General features: G+C 42.4%; 1 protein-coding gene across 2 annotated transcripts in view; it reads left to right on the top strand.

The window, feature by feature from the left end:
- Positions 1 to 8,344, top strand: part of LOC125031173 (transmembrane protein 59-like) — a 14,046-nt gene extending 5,702 nt beyond the window's left edge. Inside the window, exons 1-6 of one of the 2 annotated variants that reach the window (XM_047621747.1) lie at positions 751 to 933; positions 4,387 to 4,519; positions 4,760 to 4,854; positions 5,063 to 5,306; positions 6,044 to 6,216; positions 6,407 to 8,344. In XM_047621747.1, the coding sequence (XP_047477703.1) occupies positions 787 to 933; positions 4,387 to 4,519; positions 4,760 to 4,854; positions 5,063 to 5,306; positions 6,044 to 6,216; positions 6,407 to 6,556 (942 nt within the window). In that variant the 5' untranslated portion in view covers positions 751 to 786 and the 3' untranslated portion in view covers positions 6,557 to 8,344. Of the gene's footprint in view, positions 1 to 750; positions 934 to 4,386; positions 4,520 to 4,759; positions 4,855 to 5,062; positions 5,307 to 6,043; positions 6,217 to 6,406 lie in introns of those variants that run through there. The other variant, XM_047621746.1, reaches the window with a different exon arrangement.
- Positions 8,345 to 14,233: the final 5,889 nt, after the last annotated feature.

Genomic DNA, 14,233 nt, shown 5'->3' on the forward strand with positions numbered 1-14,233 from the left:
CCTCTCCTCTCTTCTCTCTCCCTCTCCTCTCTCCTCTCCCCTCTCCCCTCTCCCCTCTCCCCTCTCCCTGTCTCCCTGTCACGCCCGCACTTAAAGACCATTGATCATAATTTGTGCAGCGGAACTCCGACCTTGTTACGTGTGCACCAGAGAAATTTAACAAAAGAAAGTAACCTCACGGTGTATTTAGTGCAGAATTTGTTATCAGGAAATTTGTGTCCACTTTATTTAGAGAATAATATACCAGGCATTTTATACTGCGGCTGAGTAGGTGTTCTCTGTCGTGGGTTAACTGTAAATATTTCTGGAATGGTATGATAGGGTTCTGCGGTCGCCAAGGTCACTCTACGGCTTTGATAATACCTTCACTGGTTCTGTTATTTTGTTGTCGGGAAGGAATGTGAGCTTCGCATTCCTGCTGTTGGGTGTAAAACTGTGTGCATTTTTGTTTTATGTACATTTTTTTTCGTTTTGGGGGAATTGGAAGTAGCAGCATTCATAGCAAAGAACAGCTGTTATGATACAAAGAAAAAAGTCTTTTTTTGTTTTGGTTCACAGGTGTTTGCCACACCTGACCTTGTCCGAAATCTGCCAAGTGTCACTGGTGGTCACAGTAAAGAAGGCTGCTATGTAACTCGAAGTTGACTCATAAAACTTTCCTTGACGATTGAATTCTACTATAAGAACCACGGCAGAAGAGATTATCCATTATTTTGTCTCATACAACGAGAGAAAAAAAAACAACAGATTCGGACACGTTTTCGTGACGTCACAACGTAAACAAAGATGGCGACAATCCTGTGGAGAACGACCATTCTCCTCTCGGTCCTGGCCTTTTCTTTGGCCGCCGAGACCTTGCACACGGTTGAAGAAGAGCAGGACACGTGCACAGACACCTGCACAAAGCTCTATTCACCTGTCGCTCGTTTTTCCGTGAGTATAAGGGAGGAAATGTGCGTCATGTGAAGGGATGTCATTTTGGGTAGTATTGCGACCTCGCCTACCAAGGGAAAGCGCCCTGTAATGAATTAAGGCAACTATATGGCAATCCCTGGGCATCAACTTGTCTTCCAGGTGAAGTGTTGATGCACCAGTAACTCCTGTGGAATATGGGAACACCTGTCAGTTAAAACAGGCAGGGGTTCTAGTCTGCTCCATGAAAAATCTGGATTGTTGTTTTCGTGCTTAGTCGTGTTTGGGAAGGTAATCAACAAGAAAAACCTCTTCCTCTTTCTCCCTACTGTTTCACTTCCTCTTTCTCCCTCGTGTTTCTCTTCCTCTTCCTCTCCTGTTTCTCATACTATTTCGGAAAATTTTCCGCGCATGTCACACAAAAAGTACAGTAAAATAAGTGTGTGGAGTGGATACCTTGACGAAAAGTAAGACACTTTTCATCTATGGTGATAGGTTCGGATATCTAAAATAAGGGAGATACAGGACAGAGAAGACAGAAGATGGCCCCTTCATTTTCTAAGTCCCCTGCTATGTTTACCTTGCGAGGATCATAACAAATGTGACGCGTAACTCATTACTGCGATCCATCAAGTAGTCCATGTATTGCTACGCGCTTGTGAGAAGGCTTATTTTGTTATTACTAGCGTCTGTTTTCCCGAATTCATGTATGTAATGCATTATTCTAGTTTTATTATACTTCTTTTACGTCTTTTGGGAGTTATTTACGCTATTCTGAACAATAACCTTGTGCGCATGCGTGTGTTCACCGGGAGATTTGACAGGTCGTCCCGGCGGCCATTCAGTGAAAAACACCGGTGAGAAATGTTTCGTTTTAAGTGCTGCGTCGACTCCGTGTCATTTTTAAAGTCTTTTGGTGGATATACAGGACAAATGGACATTATTCTCAATCAAAGCCTGATATTTGAGCCCAACAAGTGCCCCAAATGCCGAAAAAAGTGATTAGAAACCAAGCAATTCTGACAGACGGAAGCGCAGAAAAGTTCGATCTCTCGCTTTATAAAGGTTTGTGGTTTAACCCTGGGGCTAGGCGTATATACTACTAAGGGGGTCCAGGGGGCGTAGCCCCCTGGCTAGGCGTACATATCACCACGGGGGTCCAGGGGGCGAAGCCCCCTGGCTAGGCGCATTTAATACTACGGGGGTCCAGGGGGCAGAGCCCCCTGGCTAGGGAATATATAGATCGTAGTGTATAAATCCCACAGGGTTAGGTTAGGTTGGTTTATTGGTTAGGACGCATTATACGATTACCACAGGGGATCTGGATTATATGAAATCCCGTAGATTTTTTGCTTTGGGTCCCGTAGAGTTTTTCGAAAATTGGCGCGTCGGTCCGTAGACTTTCAAATGTGGCGACAATGTCCGTAGAGTTTCATTTGCCGATTTTAAGCGTTTTTTGTGCTTGTTTTACACATTTCTGTTCTCTATTTTGCTTATTTAAGCCTGTTTTACCCCGTAATTTCCCTGATCTACTTCATGCCCTCCCCTGCTATCGGGACTTATCAAATCACATCAAGATTGTCGGCTGGAGAATCCGACGGAGATTATCATCAGATTCGTTCTCATCACACGAGGACAAATCTGATGATATAAATATTGTAAGGGAAGACCCGATTGTCATATTCGGAAAATTAACCACTATTTCTCCCTCCTGTTTTTCTTATTCTTACTCCCTTCCCGTTTCTCTTACTCTCCCGCCCTCCTTTTCATCTTGCTCCTTATCATTATCATCCTCTTCCTCCTCCTCCTACTGCTCCTTATTTTCCTCTTCCCCTTTCCATTCATCCTCATCCCTGTCCATATATATCATTATACTCTTTGCATCTTCACATTAGCCATATTTTTCTTAGCTCCACCTCTCCCTTTCTACATGTTATATTATTCTAACTTCCCCCTCTCCCCTTTCCCTGCTTCATACTACTTCATTATAATGGGGATGATGATGTCTCACTACTTTTGTTCATTTCATATTTCCCAGGTCCATTACACCCCATCATTCCCACTGAAAATGTGGAAGAAACAGTTCATGGTTTAATAGAATAGTTGCTCCTCAATGTACCTGTAATTTTCTGTAGTAATTAGACCCATAAGACTATCTTTTAAATTATTATTTCACCCCTAAAGCCTTTGTATGCCTGAACTGCACATTAACTCTAAGTGGCAAGACCTTACTTATTTCAACTTCATTAAAACCACCACCACCTCCACCTCCACCACCACTATCATCATCATCATCATCATTAATCATCATCATCATCATTAATCATCATCATTAATCATCGTAATCTTCGTGCTATTTCACCTTCTCAGCTTTCAAACCTTACTATTTCTCCTTCTTCCTCCACCTTCATTATCCTCATACTACTGCTATTCTCTCTCTCTTTCTCAGTCTTTTTTTTTTTTTCTTCTTCTTCTTTTCTTTTCTTTTCTTTTCTTTCCTTTCTTTTTTCTTCCTTCTTCTCCTCCTTATCCTCTCCCTCCCTCCATCCCTCCCTGCCTTTCCCCCTGTCTCACTCTCCAGCATCTTTTCCTTTCTTGCTCTTATTCACCTTTCTTTTATTTCTCCATCTCTTTCTGAACCTTCCTCTTTCTCTCTTTCCTCCTGTTTCATTTCCAACCTCTCTCCTTTTCTTCTTCTCTCTTATTTTTTTTTTCTTTCCTTTTGTCCCAACTCTCCTCCTCCTTTTCATGATCATGAACCTAATCATCATGATGATCATGCTCCTCTTTTTCTACCTCTACTTTCCTCTCCTCCTCCTTTTCAACCTCTCCTTTTTCTCTATATCCCTTACCCTTTCTTCTCTTCCTCTTATTCCTCCTCTTCTCCCTTTTCATTTTTCCAAATCACATTTCATTCCCTTTCCTCTCAATTCCCCTACCCTCTCCTCCTCCTCCTCCTTCTCTTCTCTTCTCCTTTTCCTCCGCCTCCTCCTCCTTTCCTTGTAGAATCTTAGATAGTAGAAATCTATTTTGGAATACCTATTGTTGAGAACTGCTTATTTTGGCTAATCTTGTAGCAATCTTATCAGTTCACAGTTAGGTTTCCTCTAAACTCCTTTTTTAATCCTCTCTCTCTCTCTCTTGTGCCTATCAATTTCTTCTCTTTTTTTTTTTTTTTTCTTCTTATGTTTATTCCCATTTACTACATATCAGTTTCCTCTTTCCCATTTACTTCTTCACTTGCATTTCTTACCTTCTTGTTTCTTCACTTTTTCCTTCTTCCTTTGCCACTTTTGTTACCCCCCCCCCCTTCAATTCTTATGTGCCATATCTTCATACTTTTCAGCTTTTGCAGCCCATCTTCCTCGACCATTTTTTAAATTTATATTGCACCTTTCAATCCTCCACATACCTCCCTCCCCTATGCTGTAATCTTGAGAAAGTAAGCTAATTGCACCCTTTTCAATCTTCCAGAGTAGCAACAATGATGCCTGTGAGCGAGGCTGCCGATTCTACACGATCAGCGAATTTGTCTCTGATGGGCCAGGCCATGGCAATGCAGTGGACGGGAAGGACGCAAATCCTGTAAAGACGACGTGTTACAATTGTAAGTCCTATTTAGGGTTTGAGTACATGATGTGTGTTTGATGTGGTGCCTGCGCACTTTCTCCTTCTCCCTCACTCTCCCCTCCCCCTCCCTCTCCTTTTTCCTTCCCTCCTATCCCCGCTTGTAATAGTTTTGAAACTACTACTGCTGTATCCCAAAAAGTTGTTTTCTTTGTACCATATTATATTCCAAGGTCATTTGTTTTATGTTCTTTTGATTGATTAAGCACTTTTTCTCCAGCTTGTGTTGAAGCCTACAATGAAACTTCAGACAGCACAGTTGCCTGCAAGGCTGGCTGTGATGCCCAGGAACGAACATCACAGGATAAAACTAAAGTAAATTCCTTTTCTTAGTTCATGGAGTGGCATAGTCAGTTGTTGATTTTTGTTGAAATATGAAGGAACAGTTTCAAAAGCAGACTTTAGAATCAGTGACCTGAAGATGAAATCAATCTGTTTTGACATTTTTTCATTAATTTAATTTTTTTGTTTGTGTATTTTATTGTTTTTCTACCATGATTTCTTTTTCTTTTTCTCATTTCAGGAAGAAGAAGAAGAGGAAAAACCAACCCTTCACCTATTGAAGCCACTAATGCAGATGCAAGCTGTCTACTCCTCAATTGTTGGCGCTGTCCACATTGTGCGCACATCTCTCGTCACATACTTTGTGAGCGATGACAGCTCCATCGTGGCTGTTGAGTCGGAGCCAGAGATCATGCTGGAAATCTTGCCTGAGGGAGTAGATGGAGACTCACCTATGCAGGGACTCCAGGCTGAGCCCAGGCAGTGTGAGTTCCTGTTCCTTTTTGTTGTGGTCTTGGATGTAGTTTGGGAATATATAGGTTATTATTTAAATGTGGAGAAAGAGGGGTTTGTTTGTTGGCAGCTGTTATGAATTACTAGGTCCAGTACAATGATATTTGTAAATTGGTTATCCTGAAGTCATACCATAATCAGATTCTTACTGGACTTCACCAACAGAAATTAGAAATTAATGATATAATAAAAAATAATCTTGACCCATTAGCTTTGGATTATGTGGCATGGCATGACAGATAACTACAGGCAAGAGATGAAGTCAAGTCACATCATTAGTCTATGAGATTATTATAGCTTTTCAAGACAGATTTATTAATTTTGTGGTTTATAGAATTTTGGTTAATGGATAATTTCATTGACCGCTCAAGACCATCTCTCTTACGCTTACATCTAGTGGCTTACGGTGGTCCCTTACGCGCACATAATTGGTTGATAGTTTATTGCTTATGCAACTATACATTTCTTTAGAATATTTTCAGATGTGTGAGAAAAGAAAACAAGGCACTAGTGACCCTTAAACTAGAGACGGATATGTATCTAGAACTGTTACTTTTGACTTAATGTATCCAGATCTACCATAGTTAATTTATAGACTATCTAGATGTGATAGTTTTATATATAAAGCCAGACGTAACAAGTTCATCAACTATTAATCTGTATTTACATTTTACTAAACTGGAACTACGTCCAAATTTTCCTTTGGTAGTGATGAGTGACGAGGACTCCCAGGACCCATCTGTGGTACGCTGTGTGTCTCGTCACCTTGGTGTTCCTCCTTACCTCCTCGTAGCTTCAGCTTTGGCCCTCGTCCTCTTCACACTGTATGTGATCTTTGCTGTCTGCACAACTGCTAGTCCACCAAAGACAAAAACTTTCAAGGTGAGTGGCCATCATTGTATGAGTGTGCTTTGAATTGGAAATATGGTTGTAGGGAGGGTGGGAATGAGAGAAGAGTGTTTGTATGTTTGAGTCATTATACCAACAGAGGTCATTTTGAATATTAATTGATTAAATAATTTGTTTGTCTTCCTCCAAAGTTCATTTTGGGCTTACCATTGTTTATCCCCAGAATGGACTGAGTGTCCAGGCTGACCCACTACCTCTGCCCATCAAACTGGTTCGTCCGGAAGACCTTACCAAGCTCAGTCTTATGGAGGAGGAGGAGCAGCAAGCACCTCCTCTGCCCACCAAGGTCAAGCTACCTGACACCGAGATTTAGCCTATTTCATGGCAAGATCCATAGCAGCTGCCTTTAGGGAGTTTGCACTATGGTATTAAGCATATCATTTCTTTGAACCTTTTTCTTCCTTTGCATCTTTTATAATCTAAGATACAACTGTCTTCTCACATTTTGAGGAATTCATAATAGAAAGGTTGACTGAGTTTACATGTATCTGTGACATACATGTACAGATATTAATTAAACAAGTTTCCTGTTCATAATTCACTGTTAGAAGTAACTGCATTTCAGTCATTCATGTTTTACCAGCACATGGGGATTGAGCTTATTTCAGGTCTGTGAGCAGTATATCTTTTGTTGTTTAATGGCTTTGAGATGTTTTATCCATATTGTATATAGTTGAGCACTGAGGGAAATAGAATAAAAAATCTCCATATTGTAAACATGAACATTCACTACTTGCTCTTTTGACATACCTTTATGAACCCTAAAAATGTGCCTTTCCATATTAGATAGTTTTCAACAATCAAGTTTTCAAAACTTGAATACTTGATCACACTCAAATGGTTCAAAGCATAAAAAAAACAAAAAAACTCAAACCTCTTATTAATGAGGCATACCAACTAACCATCTATTGTCACTAGCTAGGTCTCATAATGTTTGGAGAGGGTTAAGTATTTAAACAAAACAGGGAAGATAGTTCTATCTTAGATTGTACTTTCATCCACTCATGTTTTTTAGCTTTAAGAAGTTTAGTTTCCTGTCTAGACTATCTCCAGTGACAAAAATGTTCCCAGAGCTTGTAAGGAACCTCAGTAAACCCTATTTAAGCCATATAAAAGCAAAACCTCCTCCATATCTTTTCCAAAGACATAGTTGGCCGTTTGAAGAATCATTAACCAGCTATGGCCGAACGATTTCCTTAGTTGTTGTAGAGAAATGGTTAGGGAAAAGCTTTCTCAGATATACCTGTGTTGCTTGATGACATATAATCATTGTTTGTTGTGTGTCTAAGTCTTTATACATTTAGAAACACTTGTGTGATCAAATATACTATCTTGTGAAAGCATGAGAATTGATTCAGAAAAGCGCTGCTTAACAATACAGTACTGCATTAGCATTTTATTATCATGTGGAAACACTGAAGCACCTGCATTTTTTTTTTTTTTTTTTTTTCTGTTTCCTTTTATCTTTTTTCTTTTCATTTTTTTTTCTTTTTTCTTTATTTTATTACTTGGAAGTTCTTAGAGTAAATTTTTTCTTTTCTTCTTTTTTTTCGTGCTCACAGATTAGAGAAAAAAAGGTTTATTTTCATTTTTCAGTTAAGAGAAGCACCTTGAAATGATTATCTGTAGCATTTCAGAGTGTTTGTATAAAGAATAGAGAGTGAGTGAGTGATAGAGAAATTTAAATGTTGCAAAAATAAAGGGGGGGGATTCTCTGTACTTAATTTTTTTCTTCAGGGCCTTTCCTCTAGCCTTTGTAGGGTTTGCCTTTTTCCCATAGGCTTAAGCCAGTTTATATGTAGGTGCAATATTGACACCATATTTTGTAAGTTTGATTATGCCAAAACAAGTGTACTAGGGTAGGATGCAGTTTTACAGTATATCCTATTTACTTTTTCCTTTTTATTATTTTCTTTTCTTTTCTCTGTGATTTATATGTATATCAGATTTATATATATATTTATACTACATTTGTTGTGCCACATTTTTTTTTTTTTTTTCCTATAATCATTAATGGAATCATATTAGTTTTGCAAATACAGTATGATATTGTAATTCCAGGGGTTCAGTGGATTTGCTATTAATAAATAATACATAATTTCTACATGTTTCATTCAATAAACCTGAAATGATTTCAGATTTGGTGTGTTAGTATGTAGATGTGGATACGTGTGTGTGTGTGTGTGTGTGTGTGTGTGTGTGTGTGTGAATATGAAAGAGGTTATTCTCACTGTTGCTATCAGCACCTAACCAACAAGGTTGCAAACATTATGAGCTCCAGGGCTGGCTGGCCGCACATGCGACATTGCGCTCAGCTCTTACCCTAAGACTCTGGTGGGGAGGATTGGCTGGCGTGTCGATGAGACCGTCACAAGTGACCATTACGGCACTATATATACCCTCATGGATGCTGGCCCAGCCGAACTCCTAAGACCGAATCCAAGATGGAAAACAGACAAGGCCAACTGGCAGGCGTTTCAAAACGCCTTGGCCCTCTGTCTGAGATGCAACGATCCCCCACAATGCGAAAATGTGGAAGTGCTTGAAGCTAGCCTGCTAAACGCCATTAATGAAGCAGCCTCACAGACCATACCCAAAACTCGGCCTGGGTCCAGAAGTCACAAAGACGCCTGGTACTTCAATGACGAGATCAGGGAGGTCAACCACAGGGTGAACATGTGCCGAAAACTATTCCGAAGGCAAAGAACCCCTGACAACTTATCCCTCCTAAGGGAAGCTGTCACGGATGCCAAGGAAACTGCCAACAGAGTCAGGCAGGAAAAGTGGCTGGAATGGTGTGAGTCCTTCGACCACCAAACCACCCTTTCAGAGCTGTGGCAACGGGTCAAGCAAGCTACCAGCCGCTCAGCCCCGAGGTGCACCCTTCACGACCCCCAAGCAGAGGCTAACAGACTGGCACACGAGTTCTCTGCGAGAACGAGCAGCAACAGTCTGCCAGCCGAGCTGAGGGCTCTGATGGGATCTCGTACCCCATTATCTCCCACCTAGGACTAGCAGGTGAGCGTGCACTCTTGCAACTCATCAACAAGTCCTGGGAAACTTCCACTCTACCCCAGAGTTGGAAGAGGGCTACCATAGTTCCCGTCCCAAAACCAAAGGAGCCGGGGAAGTACCGCCCCATCTCTCTGCTCAGCTGCCTGGCCAAGACGGCTGAGAGGATGGTACTAAACCGGCTTCAATGGAAAACGGGACCCCCGCACGAACACCTCCACGGGTTCACAAGGGGCATGGGCACAGCACACAGCATAGCCACGCTCTTAAGCACAATCAGCAAGGGCCCAGCTGTGGTGGTATTCCTTGACTTGGAGAAGGCTTTTGAACTGGCAAGTCCGCTTGCCATTCAGGAAAGCCTGATCCAGAAGGGAATCAGAGGAAAGCTCTTGGCTTGGATAGGTGACTACTTCAGGAACAGGACTGCCAATGTCAAATTCCAGGGTCACCTATCGCAGAACATGCCGCTCAAAAATGGAACGCCACAGGGTGGGGTTCTCAGTCCAGCCCTATTCAACACTTTAATGTCCTGCATCCTCAACATAAACCTCCCAGTGGGGTGCCAGATCATCTCGTATGCAGACGATCTCGCTATCACCTCCACTGGACCACGCAGCCAGAATAAAGCCCAGCGTTGTCTGGACCTCGTGTCAGAGGAGTGTTGTAGGACAGGACTAAAGATCTCTGCAGCCAAATACAAAGCCATGGCTCTGAGACAGAGAGTTCGAGGCACAAGACTGAAAATCCAGGGAGTGGAATTAGAATGGGTCCAGGACTACCTATACCTTGGGGTAAGGATAGACCGGACCCTCTCCTTCCATAAGGAGGTCCAGTACCTGGTTGACCGAACTAAAGCAAGACTGTCCGTCATGAGAGCAATGACTGGGAGACGCATAGGGGCCAGACACAAAGTACTAAGATCATTCTATGTACATGCTGTCCGGCCCATTGTGGACTATGCCTCAGTCGCTCTAATTGCTGCAAAGAAAAAGCACACAGACAAATTAGAAACAGTCCAAAATGAAGCTGCCAGGATCATTCTGGGTGCCCCGAGGTGGACGAAGGTCCTCAACCTCCTGATGGAGGCAAACCTTCTCCCCCTGGACTCACGAATCGATCTAATGGCAACACAATTCCTGTCAAAGGTCATCCAGGCTCCCAGGAACACAAGCCTAAGACAAAAATTAGTCAGATGCCTCGAACAAGACAACGAGCTCGTTGCAAACAACTCCTGGCTGTCTCATACAGCCAGGGTGTTGATACGCCATCAGCTCAAAGAACAGCTTCTTGCTAAGGGCATGGACTCCCCCCACCCCGACTTTGCCGAAGCCCCGCCGTGGGCACTGAGCCTGATAGAGTTCAACATAATGAGCCTGTCAATGAAAAAGAGCCTTTACCCCATGCCTAGCCTAAAGGCAGAAGCCCTCAGGGTCATTGCAGCCTTCACTCCTCCGGGTAGTAGAACATACTACACGGATGGATCGGTCGATCCCTTAAGCCACACTGCAGGCGCCGGCTTTGCAGCAAGGGATGCCACGCAATCTATGAGGGTAACAGACAACGCCTCCTCGCTACAGGCAGAGGCAGTTGCAATCATGGGAGCCCTAGGCCACGCGTCCCTAAGGGAAGGACACGTGGTCATACACACAGACTCCAGGGCAGCCATTGACTGTCTTCAGCACAGCTCACCCACAGACAACATCTACCTACCGACCACGATTCTCACAATGGCACAGAGAATTCTTGCTCAGGGTAGAAGAATTATCATCAACTGGGTCCCAAGCCACATCGGCATCAGAGGGAACGAGCTTGCTGACAGACTAGCCCGTCGCTGGCAAGGGTATGCCCCCAAATCCCATGACGATAAAACCGATCCGACACGGCAGCTCCACAGAGAGGAAACGAGAACCTCCCCCTCGGCCAGCTGGTACTCAGACGCCACAGGCTATGAACCACTGGCACTCTCTGAAGTAAGCAACAGAGGTACCGAAGTCATTTTTCACAGAATGCGCCTAGATTACCACTGTGCATGGCAGATTATCCCAACAATCGAACGCGATGAAAGGTGCTGCAAGCACTGCGGCGAGCCGAACGCCACATTAGTCCACTACCTAGAAAATTGTGACCATACACAATTCCTGAGACAGGGACCGCCCACAACAGCCGCCATGCTGGTAAAGAGGCTATGCGAAATGCTTACACCATGGCGGCAGGAGCGCCTGCTGGCAATCCCGCCACCACGGTAAGCACCGAGTGTCAGACAACTCAATGAGACAGCCGTAAAAAGCTGACACAGGCCGGGCCATATTTAGAAGGCCCGGCGAAGCTAGAACTTCGCAAACCATAAAGTCAAGTTACCCTAAGATATCTACCATACTGCCACATCTCTGGTGGTAACTTGGTAGTTGCATCCCTTTGGCTCGCAACATCGACACTCAGTCTCCGAAATCCACTTAACCAATGCTTCCACAATACGTCTTCAAAACCTTGTGAGTACGTTTTGGGCCTTTTCATTTTTTTTCTCCTCTTTTTCTCCCATAAATGTGTTAAGCTGTATGTCCAGTCACTCTCATGTTGGTTTTGTTGGGTAAAAGTGCTAAGTGACAGGAAATGACAGCATTCTCACACTGTTCTTCTGACCATAGATCGTATTACTGTGTGATCATGATATTTGCCAACAAACGCAAAATTATGACACCATAGGGATAACCGTAGCATCATTTCATTGCTCATTAGTGACATGTTCTATCGGTGCAAGAGCAAAGCTTTTATGCAATTTTTATATATATTTAATATTTTGATTATAGCTTTAGGATCTTCCCCATATCATAGTGCACAGAGGGATGCCTGATATAACCCGACGTTACATATATCTCCAAATAGATCTGCGCTCCGACATTACGATAGTAGGTACAAGTGATACTGAAGTTATTTGTTTGATTGGCAACTTTTATTCGAGTCAGTGTGACCCACAGTACATCCATTCATTAATGTAGGACTAGGGTTTAACCTAGAATCGTCATTCACTTATTAATCGCACCCTTTTCACCGTCTAAAAGTCACTTACCTGTTTTGGGTAAATCCCAGATTGTGTGATTCATGATAGATACCTGTAGGGTATGTCACAAGCACCCATCACAGATTCACAGAGTAGAGCAGGTTATTTATAGATTTTCCCAGTTCGTTCAGTTCACTTCATTTCGTACAGCATTTTGGGTATAACGACCCCCTGTCAATGAAGTCTGACATACATAGCTAGAAATGGCTACCTCAGCATTTCAGTATTTCTGACACGAGATTTGCATGCGAATATTTTTTTCAAGTCCCCGTTCATTAGTGCATACATTCCGTCGCATATCATTAAATGTTGAATTCAGTGTGGTAGTTGAAGTAATTTTGTATTAATAGCATTGCTAATTAATCGCAGTATTGTTATATCGAACGTTAATCTTTATGTTTGTGATTCAGTCTCTTTGAGTTCACACTCACTTTCATTCTCTTTCATGCTCAGTGTCGCTCACACACACACTCCCTCACTCATCCATGCAGAACAAAAGACACTGATACCTTTTCATTAATAGGGTTTGTTGCTGTCATAGCTGCGGGTGTAAAGAGCTATGATGTATCTCTTTTGCCCGCAATTTTGTCAGTTGTGACGAGTGACTCGTACATGATGTACAATTTCTTATTTTACATACATTTCCTTGTGGATTGCTGTTGTCATGTCATTACTTTATGAAAGTAAACTCAAAATAAATAAAAAATCGCACCCAGCAGTCACAGTACTCAGGTCAACCACCAGCCTGCGGCCTTCCCCCCAAGGCTGGCTGGCTGTCCTCAGCTTTTACCCTAAGGCAATGTCTCATGTGTTCCCTTAACTGTCCTTAAATAAAGAGTCAAGCCATTTAACCATTATCACCTCCCAACCAGTCATAGCTATTGTTTAGAGGCATCTATAGCCTTTTACACAGTTCTCACCTTTAACCCAATGCCGCCGGAGAAAATTAATAAAAAATGGGGAAAATGATGTGCTCATTTCCTATATTTTTGGTGAAATGTCTCTGCACATAGATGGTTCTGCTAGTGCTTAGCCACAAAGGAGTCAATTAGTAGACCTTGTGACCTTACCTGATTTGATTTGGCGGGAAAAACGTATTTTACTAGTGCTATGAACATCGATGGTGTAATTTTTATTATAAACATTATAATTATTATAATGTTATAAACATTAGTAACAGCAAAATAAGATAATGTAAAAGATTTTTGTAAATCAAAGAAAAAGGTAAACGAGCAAGACAGGCAGTACTTGTAACTGGCTCATTGGTGACTTAGTACAAGTGTAGCCATCTATGTGTAAAAACAGTCAAACAAGTAACTCACAGTGGGCATAGCATGTACGTAGACGACATGCCCATCGGCATTGAGTTAGGCCAGTTGAGCTCATGGGGACCCTGAAGTGTATACAATTTATATTCCCCAAATAATACAGGCTCACCATGGCAAGTAATGAAGATTTTGTACCCTTAATTGGGGCACTGAGGGTTGCCTTATCAACTAACCTACCTGAAATCAACTCATCTGGTTCCCCAACAAATAACTTTCCTTAGATTAAGGCTCTGACCACTGCTACTGGTACTACTTCCTTAATGCTTGCTGTCAACTTGATACATTCCGAATAATCCACAAAGGTCATTACTTGGTCTTTAGAATATTCCCCTTCCTCTCGTAATATCCTCTACTCCATCTGCTCATCCACCAAAGTCTTCTTTATTTTCTCCACCCTTTTCATTCTTATTGTCCTCCTCCCTACAGTACTACCTCACTCCACACCACTCCCTCACTCCACACCACTCCCCTCTTCTTTTTGTCATTGTCCTTGTACTATTTCCACCTCAACAGGGTGTATATTTGATGGGACCATGTGTCCAACCAACGGTTACACTGTGAGACTGGTACAGGACCTGTTACTTGCACAATC

The sequence above is a fragment of the Penaeus chinensis genome, chromosome 12, assembly GCF_019202785.1.
Source record: "Penaeus chinensis breed Huanghai No. 1 chromosome 12, ASM1920278v2, whole genome shotgun sequence".
NCBI classification, from domain to species: Eukaryota; Metazoa; Arthropoda; class Malacostraca; order Decapoda; family Penaeidae; genus Penaeus; species Penaeus chinensis.